At 35.2% G+C, this 24,719-nt stretch overlaps 3 protein-coding genes across 19 annotated transcripts in view; 2 read left to right on the top strand and 1 right to left on the bottom strand.

The window, feature by feature from the left end:
* Positions 1–6,034, top strand: part of LOC109539593 (partitioning defective 3 homolog) — a 58,430-nt gene extending 52,396 nt beyond the window's left edge. For 9 of the 12 annotated variants that reach the window (XM_048666734.1, XM_048666726.1, XM_048666727.1 and 6 more), the window contains 4 exons: positions 113–259; positions 319–443; positions 687–770; positions 4,639–6,034. In XM_048666734.1, coding sequence (XP_048522691.1) covers positions 113–259; positions 319–443; positions 687–770; positions 4,639–4,954 — 672 coding nt within the window. In that variant the 3' untranslated portion in view covers positions 4,955–6,034. The remainder of the gene's footprint in view (positions 1–112; positions 260–318; positions 444–686; positions 771–4,638) is intronic. The other 3 variants (XM_048666729.1, XM_048666733.1, XM_048666732.1) reach the window with 3 other exon arrangements.
* A 1,606-nt stretch (positions 6,035–7,640) lies between these two features.
* Positions 7,641–24,719, bottom strand: part of LOC109539561 (NADPH--cytochrome P450 reductase) — a 26,922-nt gene continuing 9,843 nt past the window's right edge. For 3 of the 6 annotated variants that reach the window (XM_048666736.1, XM_019907378.2, XM_019907379.2), the window contains 11 exons: positions 13,539–13,726; positions 13,286–13,478; positions 11,073–11,222; positions 10,887–11,011; positions 10,437–10,622; positions 10,167–10,344; positions 9,873–10,107; positions 9,587–9,814; positions 9,326–9,531; positions 9,020–9,237; positions 7,641–8,530 (listed from right to left, as the gene is read on the bottom strand). In XM_048666736.1, coding sequence (XP_048522693.1) covers positions 8,386–8,530; positions 9,020–9,237; positions 9,326–9,531; positions 9,587–9,814; positions 9,873–10,107; positions 10,167–10,344; positions 10,437–10,622; positions 10,887–11,011; positions 11,073–11,222; positions 13,286–13,478; positions 13,539–13,726 — 2,052 coding nt within the window. In that variant the 3' untranslated portion in view covers positions 7,641–8,385. Of the gene's footprint in view, positions 8,531–9,019; positions 9,238–9,325; positions 9,532–9,586; positions 9,815–9,872; positions 10,108–10,166; positions 10,345–10,436; positions 10,623–10,886; positions 11,012–11,072; positions 11,223–13,285; positions 13,479–13,538; positions 13,727–13,957; positions 14,140–15,985; positions 16,006–19,013; positions 19,114–24,719 lie in introns of those variants that run through there. The other 3 variants (XM_048666737.1, XM_019907380.2, XM_019907376.2) reach the window with 3 other exon arrangements.
* LOC109539563 (cathepsin L-like proteinase) lies at positions 21,978–22,547 on the top strand. The gene is made up of 2 exons (XM_048666740.1): positions 21,978–22,243; positions 22,296–22,547. The coding sequence occupies exons 1-2, from the start codon at positions 22,157–22,159 to the stop codon at positions 22,509–22,511; spliced, it is 303 nt and encodes a 100-aa protein (XP_048522697.1). The 5' UTR covers positions 21,978–22,156; the 3' UTR covers positions 22,512–22,547.

Raw genomic sequence — 24,719 nt, 5'->3', positions numbered from 1 at the left:
AAAAAATAACTCATTTGGATTTTTAATTTTAATATTATCTTGTGTGCAACAGTCTCTTTCATAGTTTTCAAATTTCATGAAAAAAGACCGGTATATATTTTTTTGGCTTCAGGTGATTCCCGAAAATGCAGTGGCTCCTCCAGTCAAGTACCGACAAAATGTGAACGCCAATAGAGAGAATGCGAGACAAAGACTGGCTCATAGACACACTTACTATCAGTCGGACGAGCGGGAGAACATTTACGATCGCCAACTGCTGGTAAATAATCGAGCCAAATCACATTTGCACATTTAGTTAACAATTAATTTTTATGTTAGCAGCAAAGTCGAGAGCCGCAATATGGCGAATTTGGACGTCCTGGGAGTAGATCCGGAATAACCGAAGCGCCGCCAGTGCCTTTCACTCACTACGTGAACTACAACGAATTGCAAACGCATATCAGGTAACAATTTGCACTTTTTATAAACGAAAATATTAAATATCAAGTTCAATTATTATTGTGCACTTCTGTATCTAACATGAGACCGGTTGCATGACATGGGGGCTGATGAACATCCACTCTGTGATTAATCAACAATCATCACCCAGTCTCGTTTATGTTACTTGTTTGCGTCAGAAAAAAAACATTGTTTGTTCATGTCTTAACCTGTGAATGTTACCATATTGTCTCTCGTTCTTCTCGTAGCCGGAAAGAGTCGTTGTCTGACAGTCAAATAGTGCAGATGCGTCTGCAGGTGCAACAGCAAAGGTTAAAGGTGGAGGAAGAGAGGTATGCACCCAAGTCATTTTTCTGTTCAACAGTTTTAGATAGGACACAAGGCACTTTTCATTACTGCTAATCGTAACTAGGCTTGAATGATGTTAATTTCCCTTTTGTGTCCTTTTGGAGGTGGTGGTGGTGGTGGTGTTGAAGGTGGTAGTGGTAGTAGTAATATTCATTGATTCGTGCACATTCATAGAACTCACGTAATATTTTAAAATAAATTTTCGGTTGCATATTACCTACGATGCTGATTTTTAAATGTTGGCATCATGTTGATTGATAAATAGGAGCACAGCAAAATATGTTAGCAATTAGAGCAACCGATGTTTCTAAAGTAATATTTATTGTCGAGTTTACACATGCATGGATTTAGTGGCGCCAATGGTTGCGCAAATTTTACTAGCATGCCATTAAATGTTTACACCGCGTAACAAAATTGCAATATTTGGCCAGTTTCGCTTTGAAATTGATTGCAAAATGCACAATTTGGAAAACTTGCAAAATGAACCTAAACTTTTTGTGGAAAAAAATACACGAGATTCAACACCAACGAAACTGCCGCGTGTGAGTGAAACCATCTTAATTTGGGTGCTTCTGCAAAACCTCTAGGGGATCTCGTCGCAGAAAAAAAATCCTGCCAGCTAGAGAAAACATATTCGAATGAAAGTGCGAGATTTTCATAACTGCTTCCGAATGTTGGCTTTCAACAAGAAACACGTAAACATGGGAACTGCTGATGTTTTTGTAACAAGAAGGAAATTTTTGCGGGCAAAATAGTTTTAATATTATGAAAGTCGCATTCACAGATTTCGCTCACACTCATACAGTTAGATCGATCCATACCACTACAGAGTAACGAAATTTCCGTTCTTGTAACGATTCGGTATTTCAAAACATACCTTCTAACTGTTACTCAGTAGAAGTTCTAAAACATTTGCATTCCTTTCGGAACCAATTCAATTCAATACTCATTACTTACATAAAGTTTTTGATAAGAGTTTTCTCGTTTACCTCTACTTTTCTAAGCAGTTTTACGTAAATTCCATGTTTCATAGGATATTAATCTACATTTTCTCACAACTTCAACACATTAGTAGTAAATGCGTTTTTCAAAAATTCTCCAAATTCCTTTAAGTTTTCAAGAAACCCCGAACTCATTCAGAATATAACGCGATCTGTGCTCGACGTCCGTCAAAAAGTTTAGCTCTTCTCTCCCGCAGGAACCAAACAGCCAGCAGTTTTTTTAAACATAGTCTACACAACGCCAATACGACGCTTCAAACGCATGTTTTGCAAAAAATTTCTAATATTCTCACGAATTTCCTGAAACGTTGAAACTCGCACCAGATATAGAGTCATCTTTACTCCATATCTGCAAGAAACTTTCACTCTCTTCTAGTCAAAGGAAGGAAACGACGAATTTTTGACACAGAGCCTACGCAGCGCGAATAGAACGCTTAAAGCTCGTGCTTTTTGAAAAATTCCTAAGATCTTCCCAATTTCCCGAAAAAATCAAACTCGGCATAAATATAGAAATATCATTGCTCTATGATGCTGTCTATTGCTGCTATGTGAAGAGACTATCAATTTTCCTACGAACGCAGAAGTAAAAGGGCAAATTTTTGAAACACAGCTTGCACCCCGCCTATACTGAGCTGAGAAAGCATGTTCGTAAAAAAATTCAGAAATCCTTTTGAATCTTCCGGAAAGTCCATTCTCGCGCCAGATATACAGTGGTCCTTACTGTTTCTAAACTTCATCTGTTTAGTTGCAACAGGTGCCAAAAACGATTTTTTTAACAGAGCCTGCACAACGCCGATGGGACCTCAAACAGTGCGTTTTGCAAAAATTCTCCAAATCCCTCGACTTTTTCTAGAAACTCCGAACTCATTCAGTATATGAGGAATATACCCTAATCTCTACGTAAGTCAAAAAGTTCAGTTCTTTACACCACGCAGGAACCAAACACCTAGCAGCTTTTTTAAACATCGACAATACGGAGAAGCAAATGCATATTTTCAAAAATTTGCTAAAATCCTATCAAATTCGCTGGAAAGTCCAAACTCACCCCAGATATAGAGTGATCTTTGGTCTATATCTGGAAGAAACTTCCACTCTCTATCGGTCAAAGCAGGAAAATGACGAATTTTTGACACAGAGCCTGCACAGCGCTAATAGAACGCTTAAAGCTCGTGCGTTTTGAAAAATTCCTAAGATCTTCCCAATATCTCGAAAAAATCATACTCGGCATAAATATCGAAATATTCTTGCTCTCTATGTGAAGAGACCGTCAACCCTCCTCCGGGCGCATAAGCGAAAGGAAACATTTTTGAAACAGCCTGCACAGCGCCTATATAGAGCTGAGGATGCATGTTATTAAAAAAATTGCCGAAATCCTCTCGAATTTTCTGGAAAGTCCACGCTAGACCCAGATATAGAGTATAGTAAAACGGGTATTCGAAAAAGACGATAAAGAAGACCAAACTGTAAAGACGATTTAAACTTTTTTGCATAAAAACTCTCAGTTTGCCAGTATTTTACAGTAAAACGTTAGGAAAAAATGCGTTGTTCTGTTTAGAGACAGTTTTGTTTAGAAATATTGACCTAAAAGTGAATAAACCGGAATTTAAATAAACCAAATTAGTCACAGCGACAAAAGTGAGGAGTTTTCCGTATAATTAATTATAAACTTCTACTTGTTTTGTTCGGGGAAATATTTTTCGGAAAAATCTAAAAAAAATTATTAGTTTTGTCCAAAATCCGAAGCTGCAAAACTTCCAGAAAAAAATTTACAAAGATGTTCAGGAGGCGAGTGTTCTAATAAAATATATTATAATTTTCACAGAAAATACCTGATGATTGTCAGTATTTTAAGTAAAACTAAAAATAAAACGTTTTTTGCGTAGAAAGACGTGCTAAATAGAAACTTTGCTAAAACTGGATTGACCTGAAATTTTAAAGAAACTTGAAAAATCTTCCGAGCGATGAGGGTGGCGAATTTTCCAAATAATTTTTTGGAAACTGGTGCTCTTTGGCCGTTTTTTTCAAGATAATCTTAATTGATTTCTGTAAAAAAACTCAATAAATTTATTTGGTTTTTGTGGCAAATTCGAAGCTGAAAAGGGTTTTCTAAAGTTCCCTGCAAACCGATGAATGAGGCGAATTTTCTAGCAAAATTAATTTTGTAAGTTTTGGCTGAAAAGACCTCATTATTGCCAGGAAAGGAAAAAATCATCAGAAAATACTGTTTTTTTGCGATCAACGGAACTGAGTTACTGCGCCGGTGCGTTGGTTGGCGCATGGAGGTATTTGTTTAGCACTGCGCCAGCTCCTAAAAATTCATTGAGTTACCCAGGCCTACTGCACAGGGCCAAATGGGGCTGAGGATGCACGATTTTCAAAAAATTCCTAAAGTTTTCTCAATCCACCGGCAACATGCAAACTCGCCGTTTATGTWCARCCAGGTTKTSTCKACMKCMKGARWMAAWMCKKMAGCCTWRWRMGRCMGCWKKAKTMAAWAMRGAAYTGGAGTCGKGRTCTCTGGGAAAGTACAACCCACACTGATTTTAAACGTCCTCCTTGATTTCAAATGAATTTTCTTTCCTGCCAGAAATTTCGAGGGTGGGAAGTTTTCAAAAGATGGCCACTGTATAGCGCGTTTTTTGTATTTTCTATAATTTTCTAGATATTGGATTGATTCATAGATCATGAGTCATGAATTGGTATGTGTGTATATATTGCGATGCTTGACTCGATTTGCTTTAGTAAGACTTCCATGTAACAAGAATCCATTTAGTGACTAGACCTGCGTTCGTAGACAGCTTGCAAATTCGCAAAAATCGTTGCATGCGAGAGTAATCGAGCTTTTTTTCAGCCGGAAACAGCACCAGTACCACTCCCAGCGGCAACCCCGACCGGAAAGCCAGCTACGACCAATTTCCAACTATTACGAGTACGAGAGTGTCCAATCGGTGCTAAACAATCGACAAGCGCGTCCCACAAACGCCCACTATCCACAGCAGGATATCAACGCCAACTCCGTGCAAAGTAGGCAGAACCTGGCGGTGCATAGTAGGCCGGGACAACCGAGAGGAGGAAACGCAATAGCGAGACAGGCTGGACAACATCGCGGTCCTTTTGTTACCCAGGTAACTATAGGTGAACATCAGAAGAACGGGACGAAAGTGTGAAATATTAGCTTTAGCATCATTGTACAGTATTGATACTCTTATACAGAATGTGCCAATCGTGAGAATGAGCCACTTTGCTAAGTGATTTTTTTTAGTTTTGATATTTTATTTGAATGCATATATTATGGTAAATTGCGCCCTTATTATCAAGCGATCAAATGTAGGTTTCAATACCAAATTCTGTTTCTTTTGTTTTACTACACAGGGTAAATAGATCTTGATCTAGAAATCAATTCGGCAAAAGAAACAGTAAGTTTTACTTTACGCGCATTTATTATTTTTATATTTTCCTGCGATAATTTTATTGATAAATGTTGGTAAACGTAATTTGGCACATTGTGTGATTTTTCAATTTGATGAAAATGATTGTGCAGCAGATAACTTTATTGTATTTATAGTCGGTCTTTATTATTAATTGTACAGTAGCCGCAATCAAGCAATCGTGCCTTCTGAGAAAACGTACGCTCTTAATGTGTCTTCCAAATTATTTGTCATAGTAATAATTGTTATTTCCAAACTGTCCACTGCCGATGTGATTTTTTTTGTAAACCCTTAGTTTCGAATTGAATGCCGATGTGATTTTTTTTGTAAACCCTTAGTTTCGAATTGAATGCCGTTGCTCTATAAGCGATTAATAAGGAAGAATTGTTTTATACATGGGTTATTCCATTGTTTTTGTCACTATTGAACACTGAAGTCTTTCTGTCTATAGATGGCCTTGGAAATAACGGGATAGTTTGGTGGCAAATGAAGTCTTGAGTAAAATAGTTACCGTCCATTTTACACGATTATTTAAATATATTTGAGAAAATATGTTTATAATTATTGGTCTAAAAATAATTTGTTTCCACGGCCAGCTACACATTTATTACACAAATTGCTGTATTATTATTGTTTTTTATTGTAATCGTTTAAGCGAATGTCATGAGAACGACTAGGTAGTATTTTTTTTACTACCATCACATTGTAAACCCATGAGCGCGACGCTCCAAACTGATCGTGCAATTCATTGCTCTGTTCTAGTAGTACGGAACTACTGGAACGTCATAGAAACTTGAAGAATAAACACATTTTAGTACTTTTTTTGTTTTCGTTTGTAAACAACAATGACAATTCTTTTAATGATGTTTGGTATAAAGCAGTGCGTATTTTATGGCTCCATGCCTCAATCGCAGCCAGAGCTTTGGAGCTGCACAGGTTCTCTAAATATGTATATGTATAGACCAAAGTTTCTAACTTTGGTTCATATTTAGGGAACTCAACTGGTTCTCTAAATATGAGCCTAAGACTAACAACAGTTTTTGAGACCTGCATTAATTTTGAACTTTCGCATTTTGCGTGAAAACTAGAAACTTTCTTTAAAAAATGTGGGTATTTTAATGATCAATCGTGCAATGGCAACCAGAACTTGGCAGTTTAACTGGTTCTCTAAATACGAGCCAAATACCAAGAGCGGTTCTCAAGACCCGCATAAATTTTGCATTTTGCGTGAAAACTAGACATATTTTTGCAACAATGTTTGGTGTAAAAGAGTTCGTATTTTAAGGTCCTATCCCGCAATAACAAGTAGAAAGTCGCAACTCAACTGGTTTTCTAAATATGAAAATGTCAAAAATCGATACCTGTGTTCAAGACCCATATTAATGTTGAATTTTCGCCTTTTTCGTGAAAACTAGAAACGTTCTTTAAATAAAGTTTGGTATAAAAAATTGGGTGTTTCAAGCCACTATTCCACAATAACAAGTAGAGGTTTGCAACTCAACTGGTTCTCTAAATATGAGCCAAAATTTAACTGCGGTTCTCAACACCCGCATTAGATTTTTTTTTGCATTTTTATGAAAACTAGAAACATTCTTTAAATAAAGTTTGGTATAAAAATTGGGTATTTTAAGGTTCTATCCCGCCATAACAAGTAGAGAGTCGCAACTCAACTGGTTTTCTAAATATGAAAATGTCAAAAATCGATACCTGTGTTCAAGACCCATATTCATTTTGAATTTTCGCCTTTTTCGTGAAAACTAGAAACTTAAATAATGTTTTATATAAAAAATGTGAACATTATAAAGCCCTATCCCGCAAAGACAACCAGAACTTTGCAGCTTAACTGGTTCTCTTAGTACGAGCCGAATACTGAAAACGGTTCTCAAGACCCGCATTAATTTAAAATTTGTGCATTTTCGTGAAAACTAGAAACGTTCTTTAAATAAAGTTTGGTATACAAAATTGGGTGATTTAAGACTCTATACTTAATTTACTTAATTAACTATCTATCTTAATAATATCTTTAATAACAAGTAGATATTTGCAACTCAACTGGATCGCTAAATATGAGCCAAAATTTAACTGCGGCTTTCAAGACCCACATTAATTTAGAATTTTCGCATTTTGCGTGAAAACTAGAAACAATCTGAAATAAGGTTTGATATGAAAAAAAAACGTGTGGATTTTAAGTTTTTGTCCGGCACTTCCAACCCCAGCTCAACTTGGTCTCTAAATATGAGCTTAAGACTAAACAGCGATTTTTAAGACCCGCATTAATTTTGAATTTTCGCATTTTGCGTAAAAACTAGAAACATTCTTTAAATACTATTCATTATAAAAATTGAGTATTTTTTAAGGCTCTATCCGGCAATGGCAACTCAACCGGTTCTCTTAGAAAATAAGATAAAAGAGATAAACAACCATATTTATTTGTTACAATTTATTGGAAAAAGACGTGATACAATATATTCTAAAACAATACATATACTTAACAAAAATAAAATAAATACATACACATCACGGGTTGAAAAATTGACTACGAAAATAGAACAAATATATCTGTGGAGCGTTCGAATGACTGAAGTATCTGGAAGCGTTTTTCAATACCAAACTCCAACTGGAACGTCCTTTAACTCGAAAAAGAGTAATAATCTTTCTCACATATCTGAGAGATTAGAGGGTGTCTTTACAAGGCACTCATTGTAAAATATTATCTCAATACTAAATGCCAGTAACCTTTGCGATAATTGGCAAATCAAGCTTCCGAATAACAAAAATATACGCCCCGAAAATTAGCACCATAATGAGAGCCAATTGTTCAAGTATCAACTAGGCACTGTTTGTCAGTTATCAATTTCTTAAGCTAATTTATGTACAGCCAATTTTCCTAATTATCTGAAGCTTTTTGTCCTTTGTTGGGAGCAAAATGGCAAATCGAATTCTAGACCAAATAACGGCAAACAAGTGTCAATGTTTTTACTTATAAAAATTCCTAACACTATTTAATAAATAAAAACTGCGGTTCTGCGAGCGCAGACTAGTGTGCAGTTCACTTGAGAACATTTCCATTATCACGGAAATACCACTCACTCACAGCTGCCCGAGTCGCGAAATTTCCCGCGACTCCTAATTATCAAACCGTCTAAAAAACGTATCTTGAGGCTTCTGCTTTAACTCCAGACATCCATCGAGATGCGTTTTTGCGTTTCCATTTTCTTATAGTAGACTTGCGCTTGTTCTTCGGTAAGACTGCCCTTTTCTTGAATGATTTTCAGTATTATGTTACGTACGTCCACGGCCATTGATTTTGCATCCCTGTAATGAATTAGTTCTAGTTATATGAGTGGCAAACTTAAAAGGAAATAGAAGCTTATTCTGAATTCCATGGGTTTTATTAGAAGTTATATCATCAGGCAAATGTAAAGGTAAACTTGATTTTGAGGAATATCAGTATTAAAGTCCCACAAAACTGAACAAAATAAGTCGTGAGGCGATTGAAGTCGGAACTTCTTTTATGTGTTTAGTATTTTCCCTACTGCTGCTGTCTTTAAATGCAAAATTGCGTTTTAATCGTGGTTTAATAGGATTTCAATTGTAACAAACGAGCGTTGGAATTGCGAATTGAATTCAATTATTATAATTGAGTTAATATGGGCCCAAGTGTTTTGTGTGTGTGGATTTATTGCAGCTCATGAAAAAACCATTAAATTTCATTTGATGGGAACACTTCTAAGAATCGAATAAAAAACGTAGTTAAATAATGAAAATTGGCTAAATAACAATCAAAACTGGCGTAAAACTTACCCGCAAATGTACAAGTGACCGCCATTCTCAAAGATGTTCCAAATCGTATCTGCATCCTTTTCCACCAGATGCGTTACGTAGACCTTCTGTGCCTGTTCCCTCGAGAAGGCAACGTTCAGTGTCAGTAGTCCATTTTCCTGATATTTCAAGAACTCCTCTTGGTAAAGGAAGTCTTCATCCTTCTTTCTGCACCCGAAGTAAAGCACGGTTTGGCCCACCTGAATTATATTGAAATTATTTACTGACTCCTTGTAGAGCACCAAAATGTACGACTACTTTAGACCGTAGCATATTCATATTCCTTACCTGTTTGCCTTCCACTTTCGTGAAGTTCCTCTCCTGAATGAATCCTCTGAAAGGCGCCACTCCTGTACCGGGTCCTACCATAATAATTGGAACTTGCGGTTTAGTTGGAAGCCTAAACTGTGACTTCCTGATGAAAATGGGGACCGTCAACGGCGTGGCACTATCAGGGGATGGGATTTTTTCTCTTAGCCATGTGGTGGCGACGCCTAAAGCAAACAGACATTGTAGAAAGCCTTAACGCATCTAGAAAATACTGATTACCTTTATTTACGCGTCCTGTGGGCGTTTGATACTCTACAAGAACCGCTGTGACATGAACAGTGTTCGGATGCTCTTTGGGGGAGGAAGAGATGGAGTAATAGCGAGGCTGAAGTCTTGGCAGCAACTCGCAGAGATGGTCCAGGGCGGGTTTACACGAGGGTAAGTCTTCTAGGATGTGAACAATGTTGCGATTGTCTTCGTTGATCCACTTCTGGTATAGCGCTTTTCCTGCAATAGAACCAGAACTTTAGATTTGCGATTATGCGTATTGAATGCGGTCGTTTACCTTCAGGGCTTGTACTGGCCATCAGCTTCAATTTCTCCTTTTCAGCGGGGTCTGAGCAGTATTCCGCCAGCTCTTTCAAAACGTGAGTGCGGGGATTTTGCGTGATGTCCAAATAGTGAGTCAACGCGGTCCTGTAACTGCATGGACACGGGAACGGGTGTTTCTTGCTGGATTCTTCGTCGGTGTTGATCAGCGAGAATATCGTGTCCAGACTTTTTTCGCACAGCTTTCCAATCTATGAAACCCACCATAAAATTGCCAACAAGATCGCAAAAAAAATCGAATGCCACAAACCTTCTCAACTAGTTCAGTGTTGTTAATCGGGTAAACGGCCAAATGATCTCCGGATTCGTAGCGCATCTTCGAGTCTTCAATATCAAATTCCAGATGCATGCAATGTCTCTCGCCTCCTTTGAACAGTTCGCGATTGATCAGGATCTTGGACAAGTAGGGGTTCTTTGCGTCGTACGGTCTGCAAAAATAAACAATGTCGTTTTATAAACAGTTGAGGAAGAAAATGAACGGAAGCAAAGCGTTGAAGATTATTATGAGTTATCAACTTACGGTCTTTGGTTCTTCAACGAGTGCAATCGGGCCATTTCACCAGAGAAAACCCTGTCAGGAGCATCTTCGTATTCTTCAACTCGGTACTGGCGCATGCTGATGTCTTCGCCAGTTGATTCAATGCCGAAAAAGTCGCAAACGACTGGCCAGAATTTGTCTTTCCATGTGATAAAATCATCCTCAATGCTGGAAAGAAATTTCCCTTGAAATTTGAAGGAGAATATTTTTAAAGCTGCAATTTACAATCAACGTAGAGTCGCTGATGATTTGAAAGATTATAAAATCATTTGCGTGCATACAATGATTGGTTGGGTAACTATGTAATTTTCCAATTGAATATGAGATGCAAATTGGTATTTCGTTCATAGTCCACTTTATAAAGCACATGCAAATGTCAAAAAGGTCATCCACAATGCATGTTCAATTTAGGTCAATAATAGCGAAACTTACTTGGCATCGTCGTCTCCCAATCCCAGCTCATAAACGCGCGTTGCGCCCAATTCTTCCAGCCTCTTGTCCAGGTAAATCGCCACTTCATTGTAATGTTCGTAGGTCTTGTTGCCCAAGCCGAAAATCTGCAAAAATACGCAACTTAAATTGGGAACCGAAGGGCCGACAATGAACAAATCGACTTACAGCATAGTTGAGTCCTGTTAAATCAGCATCTCCATTCTGGAGCCACTCGTAGAATTCCATGGCATTGTCTGTGGGGTCACCTTCTCCGTAAGTTGCCATACAGAAGACTGCCAATGAGTTGGGGATGTTTTTAAGATTGACCAGTTCCTCCTAAAAGCATAGAAAAACACGTGTAATGTTTTTTAATTCTAGGCTAACAGCTTTTCTTTGGCTTTCGGTTTTTCTCGCTGTTAAATTAATGTTATAATTTATCTATAATATGAGATTCAAAATGTTCGATTACACGCTAGGGAAAAAGGGTTTTATAAGTTTGTACCTGCTTCAACCATATAGAACTTGAGCCAAATCAATTGCCGGCTTTTCAAGATGAAAAGTTCTAATAAACGAGGGCCCTTGGGGCACCATTACAAAATTGTTACAAAAAGTTTTAAAAAATCGGTAAATTTTATTAATATGTCCGAAATCCCGTCAGATATTTAATGAAATTTTGCAGATGCCTATTGCTTCGTGTCGATGTGTTTCTATCGAATGAAACATTTTTCTGGTTCAGTTTTGGCGCCTTCAGATCTGACCATATTTTTGAACGAAAATACTAATTTTACTCTTTCCATGCTTGGTTCAATTCCAACCAAATAGTTCGCTTGTGTTTTCTTCGTACAACCCACCATCTTCGAGTAGAAACATTAAAATCGTATTAATTCACGTGGTAGAATCCTCATATAAACAGTTATTTTAACTTTTTAACAATTTTAACTCAGACTCTGAAAAAATGAAAAATCAAAACATAGTTAGTGAAAGACAGTTTCACTGCCAGTTTTCACTAAACGTGTGGGCAGAAATTATTGAAAATTACGTGATAGGTTCTATTTTTCTTCCACTTTGGCTTGAAACATAGTTTCTCTAAAATGAACTGCCTCTTTTATTGGAGGCTGTGCCCATAGAAATTAGAAGAAGTTTGGCTCAATGGGCAAGGAGGTAAAAGAAGGAATCCAGTAATGGCCATCAAACTCCCCAGATTTCAATACTCTTGATTTTTACGTATGGGGAAATTTGAAGTTCATTTTCAACAAAACGTCAGGAAAAAACTAAAATATTTTCGAACAGTCGATAATCGATGGTTTTGAGGAAATAAGAAACCGACCGAACATCTGGGACGGAAACGAAATTTTATGCATAGGAAACTCATGGTGCCAAAGAATCTGTAAAACAATCTGGAACGTTTCATGAATTGACAAGAAAGGTGCAATTCTGCGAAGTATGTAAGATCTTGTAGCTTACAGAAAACACTTAAGTTTCCACGGGTGAATAAACAGGTCATAAAAGCTTATAGATTTATTGCAAACTTATAAAAACCAACAGATAATCGCGTTTTCCTGGATCGCTGCATAAAATAAAGTAGGTAACAAATCATAGATTTTGTATCAGGGCTCATTCGTCTGAAAATCTATAAAACTATCTTATCAACCCGCTTACAGACCACTCCTTCCCTACATATTTGTAAACAGATAAATTTTTATAGATAGCTCAGAACCACACTATAAAGCTTAGAACGCTACAAGTTGAATTTCATTGCTCTTAGTCTATTTAGTTCAACTAAAATGTATTTTAAAACATTTTTTGGTGTCCTTTTATAGCTCCAGTTATGCGTTCAAAAATAACTGTTGATGTGAAGACTTCAAGGCGTGAATTAATACGGATTTTATTTTTTACTCAAACTTGTTGAGCTTCCGGACGAAAACTCAAGCGATCTTTTTTGCTTACACTTGAACAAGCAATGAAATGGTAAATTTGATAAATCGATTCAATGGAAACATGTCCACCCGATAGCTGTTGGACATATGCAAAATTTCATTAACCGAGCGATTTCGGATATATTAATAATTTCATATGTTCGAAAGTTCAAAAACCACATGGATGACGATCATGAATTAATAATGTTTCAGGCTCATAAAGTCGAAGAATCATCATATTACTCGAGTTCAGATTTAGTCAAACCCGATAAAATCTAAAGTGTTGTTTTGCTTCGCTCCCCAAATTGCGCAATTCGAGTAAGCAATAAAGCTCACGTTTAAGGTCGTCCAGTGCCATGTAATGTTGTAAAATCAACCAGGGTCAGCAACCTCTTGGCCATTGGCATAAATTGCAATTTTCCCCGCTTTAAAGACCCATTAAAGTTCTGAGAATGGAAAAATGTTTGTGAAATGTTCACTTACCATATCGCATTCCTCCGGGTCAGCTACCATTCCTTTCAGCCTATATCTGACGCCCTCTTTGGCCAAGCGTCCAGCAAACTCCTCCCCTGTGCCTGTCTGACTACCGTAGAACACCACCAAACTCCTTCCGGAAGATTGCAACTTCTTAACGAACGAGTTATCGGTGGGGCTCTGAATCACAATAGATGTAGGCCTGAAAATGAGCAAAAGTTCCCATCAAACGTTCAAATTGTCCAAAGCGCAAATAACGTACTGAATGGAGTAGGATTTGATGTTGGAGAGCGAGTCGATTGATCTGTTGTTCCTCTTGACCAACCACCAGCTTGCGGCCCCAATTATGATCGCCAGCAGCACGATGTCGAACATGCTAAAGAGTGAATCGGCAGCTTCGGAGATGTTTTCAGTTACAACGTCTGCTTGGGTTTCTTCCATGATCGATCCCTGAGGGAAAACCGCATTAATTACAAAGCTGACCATCTTCAAATGCAATTAACTACTGGAAATACGCGAAGAATGCTGGAAAACCCGAGGACAAGTAAATCTATCAACAAGTTTTAAAAACTGGAAATTTGCCAGAAAAACCCAGTAAAAAACTGGACGCAACCAATTCAGAAAAATGCAGGTTTCCGTGAAACCCCATTGAAGAAACTCAAATAAATTTCGTGAACTCACCATAACTAATCCTGTAATCCAAGACACAACACTCGAAGCCATAGCGAAAAATTCAAAGAAACAATCACTGATGAGCACTTTTGCACCGGAACCACTTATATGAGTTCAACTCGCCAGCTTTTGTTAGAATGATCGGTGGAACCTGCACCAGTACCCATAAATATACTGCAACTACGTCACTGGTGAGCCCCGACTGATAACGACCAATTTAATTAAAACGACATGAAAACAGTAATATTAATATTGTGCGGCAGATTCGGCTACATTACTTGCAAATTTCGAGCGAAAAGTAGCTTGATTGCGTGTTGTGTCGAGCAACAACTATCTGGGATCATGGTTGGGATACAGCATGTAACTTTTTATCTTGAGCGCATCATTGATTAATTCTTTCGCACAGGACAGAAATGTGTGGAAATTCAGAAATTTAAATCGATGGATAATAGTATTTTAATTATTTAAGTAAGTATTTGGCGCATCCTGTTGTATTAGAACAAATGGGAAAATACTGTTCGAAAAATATCTCGATATTTCCATTAGGTAGACATTTGAAAACATTCTTTATCAATGAAGCACTGAACTGAAACATTTGGTTTTTCCATTTTCATTTTTTTGAGTTTTTGTTCAAATTAAAACGCATATGCCAAATAGAGGGTTTTCTAACACCTGCTTGGGTATATAAACCTTTGTTTCATACATTTTCCTATGAAACTATTAGATTGATTAAATACAAAATTCTTTAACGATAAAACTTTCATTATTGACATAATGACACTATTTAAAATCTCACGATACAATTTAAACAAAGCGTTTTACACGATTTACACCAAAAGAAAACAAAACTAAGAGTAAATGAAAGAAGCATTTCAGTGGTCTATTTTTGTCCCTTTATTGCTTTTCATTGTCACATTTTGTTTGTAAACACTCTCTAATTATGGTTTAAAACCGCGCTTTACAATCGATTTCAAATGTGCGTTCTAATTTGACGAAAAACAGAGGATTTACGTGCTCAAACAGTTTTAGAAATGCTCGATATTTACAGACTGACATGGCAGAAACTACTATTTAATTTTCAAGAGTAAACAGATCTAGAATATTGACCCTGCTTTGTAAATTATAAAATGATGTTTTATCAATGAAACACTGAGTCTAAAATATCTTTTATCTCGGTTCTGGGCATTTGTCAACTTAGGAAATACTTTTTTAGTTGAAAATTTACTAGTTTATTAATATGGAAACATTCAATTAAACTCAGGTAGCATAAATTCCTACTCTGAATATTCGTATCTACCGGACTATTTATTGACTGAAAATTCTGCGGAAATCTTGAGTTCAATCAAATTTAAACGCATATTCCAAACGACTTTTTAACGTCTCTTTTGGTATTAACTTCATACAATTTTCTATAAAAACATTATATTGATTACATACAAAATATTTTACGATAAAAGTCTCATTTGCAGTTTTTTTAGATCACTTTTATAACATTATTTAAATTCTCACGATATATTTAGCATTTCGTTTTACACTTTTCGCTATCATAATTTTCTTTTCATGTGTGCTTTAATACAAAAAAAAAATCGCTCGATTTGCTAACAAATTAGATCATAATTGATTTTAAAACAAATATCAACAACTTTCATTGCAAAAATGTTTCAATTTGTTATTTTATTTTATATATTTGTCTTGTAAGTAGTTGTACTGTACCTGTTGTAGGGTTTAAAAGCAGTATCTTACAGGCAATCAATTTGAAAATTGCGTTTTAATTTGACTAAAACCTAAAAAGCTTCTTGCTTTAACAGTGTTAAATATGTTCATCTACTTTTCATTTTGAACAGTAAATTGTTCGAGAATATTGACCCTCTATTGGGTAAACTTTGTTATTGAAGTGTGCTACTTCCGAAATACCGGTAAAATGGCCTTAAAGTGAATAAAACATTGACTGAAATATTTAGCAACAACTTTATTTAGAAGCTATTGGGTGCGAAATACAAAAAAAAAATAAAGCGGTTGCAAAATGGACCAACCAACCTTGAATCTTCATTGCTCTTGAAGAAACAAAACACAACTGATGGGAAAAGTGTTCCGAACATACATTTTGATACGAGAACATTATTTGGACTAGCGAAAATGATAAGTTCCTCGATAATGGAAGAGCAAATTCCTGCAGATCCAGCAAGTTGTTTATTGCATTTGGTAATTTTTCCAAAGCTACTTTATCTGGTGTGGTAAAACATCTATCTTTCACAGAATGCCAACTTTTAAGTGCGTTCCTCATTCAAATAAGAGTTAAATAATTTATAAAGCCTCAGAAGAAGCGAATTTTATATTATAAACTTTTACTTTTTTTACTTTGGGAAATTTGTAGTTAATAAAGTAAATAAGCACATTCGAGTGTGTCAAAGTAGGAATAACAATGCGAAATTGAAAAGTATTAATATAATATACATGAAAATTGAAATAAGCAATATATATGGTGGTTTCTATTTTACTACCTAATTAAACCACCTTTGAAGCTGAAACTATTTATCAGAGTTTATTGGAAAAATGTAAAAAGATATGTAATTATTGTGTAATTTTTTTTCGTGTTTTCCCGAGTCTTCTGTAATTTCTAGATTCTCTTAGGTAAAATTACTGATGATTTTTTTAGTTTGCGAGCAGACCTACGTGCTCCCAAAAAGAAGGATATTTCTACTACAAACATGCAAATATTGCTGTCTTCCCACATTATTCTTAGAGGAAAGCAAGACTGCAGATTTGCTTAACTTCAACTATCGTCTTCATTCACGTTCGTCAAATCTCATTTTGAATGCAATTCATAATTCCCAACTTTGTCATTTTACAAAGAAAACGAAGCGATTACAGCATACGTTTTCAGAATCGTGTTGATCCGATTGAGGATTAAAGCTTGAGTAATAACGCTTTTATCTTATATTCACAGGAACTTTGCCATTTTCTTCAGCGAAATTCCTAAAACGGTTTTTTTTTTAATTGTGCTTTTAGGCGCACATTGACATCAACTCGTTTTCGTACTGAGGCCGATTTTGAAAGTTCTGCTTGTTTTTTTTAACAATCTATGAAACCTTGTGCATAACAGTGTCATTAAACCGTTCATTTCACTTCACTTTTCCTTATTGGTTTACCTACAGTAGATATTATTAAACGTGTAGTTAAAGTTCAGGCCGAAACATTGAGTGCATTTAAACTCCAGACAGGTAGTTTAGATCAAACATTAAATTATTCAATCAACGATTAAATCGACGTTTTTTTATGCAGACTTGTTTACTTTCGCTGCAGCTGGACCGAAAAAAAAACGGATTGTCATAGAAGTCGCAAGATTAAAAGTTTTCATGAGTGTTTTATTTTACTCAAATCTTCAAAATTGATTTGAAAAACGTAATGATTTAATAATATGGTTCGAATCACTTTGGAAAAGTACCTACGCTTAAACTGATTAACTGGAAAAAATATATAAACAAGACAAATATTCCATGATGAAATTAAATGGATTCGCACTAAAGATGGCACCTATTGAAATAAAAAACTTTTAATCGTGGCAAAAGAGCTCAACAGGTTTTACAGTTGAAGAAAGAGAGTCAAGGAAACTTAGAGCCAAGAAAACTAACACGAAACATATAAAGGGTTCTTTATTTTTACACAATAAAAAATAACAATACCATTTTTTTACGAGAATCCAGCCATTTCCTAGTTAACATTTTTTTGCTGAATGTTCTTTGTTTTTGAAGGGGCACGTTAATAAGCAAAGCAAAGATCATGCTTAAAAATACCTTGAAACCTTCGATTTTTCTGGGATTAGATGATCAGAAAACGAGACCTTGTGACGAGACCAGCAAGATATCCAGACTTAACACCACCGCATTTTTTCTTTTGAGAAAACGCGTAATATTCGTCTCATTCAAACAAAGCCTGACTCAATCGAGAAACTACGATAAACAATTCGTCAGAAATTCGAAATCATAATTGTCTGAAAAATCCATTTAGCACAGTTAATTAAATAAAACTTAAATTCCAACATTGACATTGAGCCACTGTAATGTTAGTAAATACCATCGTAAATGTATTTACATTAGGCTAAGATACTACACAAGGGCAGAAAGACCGATTGGGTCGATAGCTGTTTCTATAGGAAATAAAGATTATTTCTATATATATTTACTATATGTATTTACAGAGCTTTAAAATTGGGGGTTTGGCTAGCTGATGTTAATTGAATAAATTCTCATTTCGTACAAACAGTGCAATATTTGGAATAAAACTCTTAATACATTCATTCCTGTTAAAATACATGTCATCTACAAATACTATCAAAACCAAACAGTAAATTTACTAAATATAAAACGTTGGACAAGCTTCTCATATTATTCCTAAGATTTGATGAATGATAATTCTGGAAAAGCGCGTGCGAAGTGTGGCAATAAATCGCAGAACAGTTGAAACCTTATCAGGAAAAAATTAAAATTATTATGTTTAAAATACTTGCGCGCCATTATGTTTCGTAACTCTTCGTGATGAACGCAGTACACAATATCTCTTAAATGATAACGTGGGACACATGACTATTATTACAGTAAGCATAATGATTGCATAGCGAACGAGCAGAAATATCCTGTTGAATTTCAATGAGCCAGAGTAACACATGTAGAAGATAAGGTGCCGCATATCATAGTGTCTCCGCAACAACTTATTAATAGTATCAAGTAATTAAAAAACGGGGTTAGATTTGAGCAGTCAAAACTGCGAAACACACTTTTGTGGATATTTTTATTCTAGTAAATTATTTTTGTTAGTTGTGTGCGGGAAACCTGACCTATGCGACCAGTACTACAAGACCTTCACAGCAGATAAACTGTCGGTCGCACAAGTGCATTAGACGAAATAATTGCTGATAGAAAGGTCACAGCGATCATTCATAGCACGCTTGTTAGTGCTGTTCAAACGATATGGGTCAGTGAAATTAGTAAATATAGTAAGTTATCTGGGACTTTGACTTCTGAACATATCAAAGAGTAATAACCAGCTACTGGTAAATAAGACTCACCAAAAAACAACTAAAAAACGAATTATACCAAAAGCACAAAGTCTAAAGCTGACGCTCGCAATGTTAAACGACTAGGTACAACTAGATAAATACAGGTATCCAGACGACTTATATCTCAAACAACAATATCTAGTTTTGATATATATCGCTTATCAAGCCTCAAATTTAAGCTGTTTCACTCAGCTTAACCATTATGAGATGGTTAATAGACAATGTTTTCCCGTTTTAATGGATGTATCAGGCAATGTTTTGTGCAACAGTATTGAGTAGGTACCATAGTGGAGGATGCACTTAATGTGAAGAGGAGCAATAGAAATGAATTGACTCATTGTGGGTTGACTCAAACTTGGCGTCATTGTTAAGGGCAATTGAGGCTAAGTTTTCAATATCAGTTAACATTTTAAACCAGTTAAACCATCAATTGCCAGATTGGATAACATGATTGAAGCTGAAGTTCCATGCACGCGATTTTTGATGATCCAACAACATATTAATTGCTCAGATGGTTTATGCGTATGTCCGATGTACAACATCAGGTTTCTGGCTGACCCATCAATCAGTTAGCTTTTATTTATTATTATTAGATGCTAAAGATACTGGTCGATTCATAAAATTTTTACAAATTAGTGAATAACGCTGTCAGAATGAATGTGCAAAAGGATGTGAAATGCGCTCTTCTTAAAAATTCGCATCTTCGCACTTAACGCATGCAGCAATTTGGAATTTTCACCAGCTTTAGAAGACATTTGGCTCGACAGATGCCCAAAGTATAAAAATTGCCCACTGATTTTTTCCAGATTAGTAAATATCAAAGTGAATTTTCAAAAGCTTGACAAGTGCGCTCTTTTTTTTTTAAATTGCATTTCCGTAACTAAAGCCAGTATCAAAAATAAGGTTTCACCATTTTCAGAAAATAATTTACCGTACAGACGCTCTAAATTTTGTTAAAATCGCCACGAGCCCTAATTATTGCCAGGTTCGTAAATATCGGTCTCAATTGGACAATTTTCTCAACTGCGCTCTCTTCTTAAAAATTCGTATCTTCCAAATTACAACAAGCAACAAATTGAAATTTTCACAATCTTCAGAAGACAGATGTTATTCTTCTACAGATGCTGAAAGTTTGATACAAATCTCCGGAAGTCCCTGAATGTCGCCTGGTTGGCTAATATCGGTCTCAAGTGGAAGTATTTTCTCAACTGCGCTTTCTTCTTAAAAATTCGCAACTTCTAAATTAAAACAATCAACAAATTGAAATGTTCATAACTTTTAGAAGACACTTGACTCTATAAAACTTAAAGTTTTATAAAAATCGCTTATAATACTGATTTTTGCCAGACTAGTAAATATCGCTATCAAAATGAATTTTCAAAATTATGCCAAGTGTTCTCTCTTTTTTAATACCTATTTTCTTAACTAAAGCTAGTAGCAAAATTAAGTTTTCACCATTTTTGGAAAATACTTTACCCTACAGATCATAAAAGGTTCGTAAATATCGGCCTCAAATGAAAATTTTTCTCAACGCCGCTCGCTTCTTAGAAATTCGTATCTTCTAAATTAAAACCGGCAACAAATTGAAATTTTCACAATCTTTAGAAGTCACTTGGCTCTACAGATGCTGAAAGTTTGATAAAAATCTCCGGAATTCCCTGATGCCAATTTGCTAAATTTGTTAAATCGGTCTCAAATGGATATTTTTCTCAACTGCGCTCTCTTCTTCAAAATCCGTATCTTCCAAATTAAAACAGACAACAATTTGAAATGTTCACCAACTTTAGCAGATCTTTGACTCTTAAGATGCCGAAAGTTTCATAAAAATCGGCTTTAATCCTGATTTTTGCCAGCTTAGGAAATGTGAGTTTGAAAATTTACGTCTTTGAAACTAAATCAAATAACAATTTGAAGCTATGCTGACTTTAAATATGCTGACTTTAAATATGCTGATAGTTTCATGGAAATCCACCATAATCCTAATTTTTGCCAGCCCGGTAAAATCGGTCTCGTAATGAAAGCATTTACTCAGCGCTCTCTTGTTTAAAAGATATACCTAGGTAGGCTCTAAAAATGCGGATGCTTCTTTTGGAATGTTGATGGTGTAGATGTAAAGAATTGGGTAAAAGCGGGGGGCATGAAGGGAGTCAAAGAAGTGTTATATCGCAAATAAAAGACTGATCAGCAATTTTCAACTATATACATATTTCAGAGACATCGAAGAAGAGATAATATTTCATAAATGTGCGAAACGCTTCTCTGATTAATATTTTCCGTCAAAAACTGGTTCATGAAATCCTTGCTACGAAAGGAAACACGGATTTAATTATTAACGATAGACGCGATTCCCAGTCGTTTTCAAGATAAATGCATTGAAGAAAATTACGCGCATAATGTGATCAGTACAGAGACACAAACAAAAAACATATTTTTCAAGTTCAACTGATTGGGCCTGGCTTGATTGGATGTTCTGTTCGTGATTCGGGCCACTTCATATCTTTCACGAACAATAATTATCGTAAAATTTAAGTCGACATCCATATCTGCATGTTTTTCGATTCTCTCTAAACGGTTTGAAAGTGTTGCCCATGGAAGAGTTTACCGCATTTTATTGCTTGTAAAATGCCTTGTATAATGCGTAATCAATTCATTTTTTGTATGCCAATTTTAAACAAGCATTTTTTATTAAAACGACTTTAGATTAATAATTAATTAATTAATGAAGTTTTTTCTTGTAAAAATTCAGATTTTATCCATTTTAGAACATTATTTGGAGTTATATTTGAACGACGCTAATTTTAAATCAGCCAGTAAAGTGATTGAAACAACCAGAAACGCAATGGGGTTATAAACGCGTTAACAAATAATCCTATAAAACAAATATTATTTTCGTATTTTAATACATTTGCAACAATCTTCAATTTAAACCTTCATAGAAGAGAAATTATTATTCAGAAAAACGCTACTTTGATATTGATAATCATGAGCATGTTATTTGCTTCAACAAGGACACAATTCGAAAAGCATCAGATATTTGTGTCTCCACTTGAAATCTAATCAAAAGATAGGGGGGTGATTAAACGATTTGCAAAATCGATCTAGTCATAGTGTGATAAAGCATTTTAGCTTAAACACAAAGATACTTAAACATCATGAAAGCAGCAATTTTGCTGATAAGTTTGGCACTTACCTTAGCCAGTGCCCTTCTTACGGACCAGGAAGAATGGGCGAACTTTAAGGTAAGCCTTTAAACACTAGCAATCTGAATTATAATTTAACATTCCTCTTCAGACTCTTCACAAAAAAATATATCAATCAGCTGAAGCAGAAGCGCAGCGCTTTGAGGTATTCAAGAACAACTTGGAGATGATACGTAAACATAATTTGGAGTTTGAGCAAGGGAAAACCAGCTGGAAGATGGGGGTTAATCAGTTTTCCGACTTGACCGAAGAGGAGTTTAAAAATAATGTTAAAGGAATTTTGCCACCAAAAAACAATAAGCAGTAATAACTGAATAAAGTAGCAAAATCAAGTTGACTGAAATAAGAGTGTCATTATATCCAATTATTATATGCCGATAATTAACCCCGCACTTTGGAATAGGAAACATTTCAAAGAATAATTGATAAACGAATAGCAGACATTAAAAATGTTTGCATCGTTACACATCAAATAGTCGAGGTTAAATAGCAATCAGATCCACTATTACGAATTGTAATTATGTGGCGAACAAATTGAACATACATAGATATTCAGATCTCGAAAAATCTTGGCTACTCGAAATTTCTTATCATATTTATATGATGTTGCTCAGTGCGTGTTGAAACAAATTAGATAAAGATACGTCCAGAAGCATCTGCGTAGCTAAGGAAAATTAACGCTTCTTATTATGTGCACTAGTTCATGAACGTTTCAAGTCCTTGAGCGTTTTGCAAGTATGGACTGTTGCTAAAGGGGTCTAGTTTAAAGTTAACAAACTTTACACAGATGCGTTTAATGAACAGTGAACTGTTGATTTGAAATCTTTTACTTGGAGATAATCAGCATTTCAAAACGTCTTAATAGAAAAGCGTCAATTCGGATTAGAAATAATAGTACAAAATGCTATTTATCCCTGCTAAAGCAACGATGATTATGTAAAACGCAAATCACCTTCGCTCGTCGATGGTATACGTGATCGTCAAACAATGGAGAATTTACAAGTGTAATTTCGTGTTTCTGGAATGTAAAACAGCGATTTTAGCTGCTTTGTTCCACTTTTATAGTGCCCAGAGGCAAAGACAAGGATCGCCAATGTTTTGACGCCATCCTTTCAATGTTGAATTGTTTAACCTTTTACCATTCTTCATGCATTAGTCGGCACATGTTTATATAATCTGGGACATTTTAACCACTTTTTTGTCAGAGGTGAAAAAACCAACACGTCAGCAATTAATTTCAGTAAAGCTCAGTGTTGACCAAATCATGATTTGGAAAACGCTATGGTCGTGTTGTTACCAGCCCTGTAGGCCTAAAATATCCAGTTTAGGAAAATCTTTGAATAGAAACATTTAGGTATGGAAAACTAACCTAAAGTGCTTTTTTCAATGGTTTYCGCCTACGTGGAATTCAATAATTTCTGGAATTGAAACTGATTACTTTTGTTCGGAAACAGTTAAAATTAGATAGAGGGTACATACATATTATGTAAAATCAGTGCAAGAAAACCTATACATTAAAATAAATATACGTTTATTTTTTCGGACAGCTTTGTATTCTATTTTATTATTTGTAAGAAATTTTCCACAAACTGGTATAAAAATCTTTGAAAATATAAAAGTTTCAGAAGCTTGCTGTTTTATAATAAATAACACTGTACATTCAAGAACAGAAAGACTGATGTGATCGACAGCCTGTTCCTTAAGGAATAAATATTGTTTAGTGTATATAAATATTTACAGCCAAATCATTTAAAGCTATTAAATTGAGTAATAAACACAGCAGCATCCGAAGATTAGCGGCTTTTAAAATAAATATATATATATATTAACATTTTAGTTGTTGTTATCTCTCTAAATCTCTAAACATCGGACGAATAACGCGTAATATATTAATGGAAATTAGATTAATAGAAAATAATGTATAATAATGCGTGGGAAATTTTTATTGCAAACCACAATTTTTAAGATAATAAAAAGAGGCTGAAAATATAAATACAATATTTCATTTTGGTAAGAAATTCCGTTTTCGGTTTTCATCAAGATATGATTGTATAATAAATATTTTTTGATGAAATTATTCAGAAATTCTTTAATTTCAACTTCGATTTGAATCTAGTGAATAATAAACCTCTTTTTATTTAAAATATTACATACACGCGGACGATGCTTAGACGGCATTTTCAATGAAAATACATCCGAAAATAAATTCCATAAAAATTGATGAGCGCATCTTAAAAAAAATAGATGGACACAAACCTGTGTTTTGTGTCTTTTTCGTCTTCAGAGCTTCAACATTTCCATGGCTTTTTTACAATTTGTTTTCAATTAGTGGTTCGTTAGAAACGTCGTTCGGGTTAGAACCTCATTTGTTCTTTAAATTATTACATTTTTACAGCTATTAATCACTTGCTAACGGAAAAAGAAACAAAAAGCTTCTTTGATGACTGAATATCAAATATAGCTGATTCGGGCATTTATCAAAATTAAACACGTGTCAATTAGTTTATGCAAAAAT

Source organism: Dendroctonus ponderosae, unplaced genomic scaffold, assembly GCF_020466585.1.
Source record: "Dendroctonus ponderosae isolate FM_Combo_2020 unplaced genomic scaffold, Dpon_F_20191213v2 Dpon_F_20191213_5, whole genome shotgun sequence".
NCBI classification, from domain to species: Eukaryota; Metazoa; Arthropoda; class Insecta; order Coleoptera; family Curculionidae; genus Dendroctonus; species Dendroctonus ponderosae.
The sequence above is the reverse complement of the archived record's forward strand: the minus strand, read 5'-3'. Positions and strand labels throughout refer to the sequence as shown.

Excerpts from the sequence above, each read along its gene's own strand:
- LOC109539563 (XM_048666740.1), top strand. The coding sequence starts at position 22,157 with ATGAAAGCAGCAATTTTGCTGATAAGTTTGGCACTTACCTTAGCCAGT. Across the intron at positions 22,244-22,295 it reads AAGAATGGGCGAACTTTAAG|ACTCTTCACAAAAAAATATA; the intron begins GTAAGCCTTTAA and ends ATTCCTCTTCAG.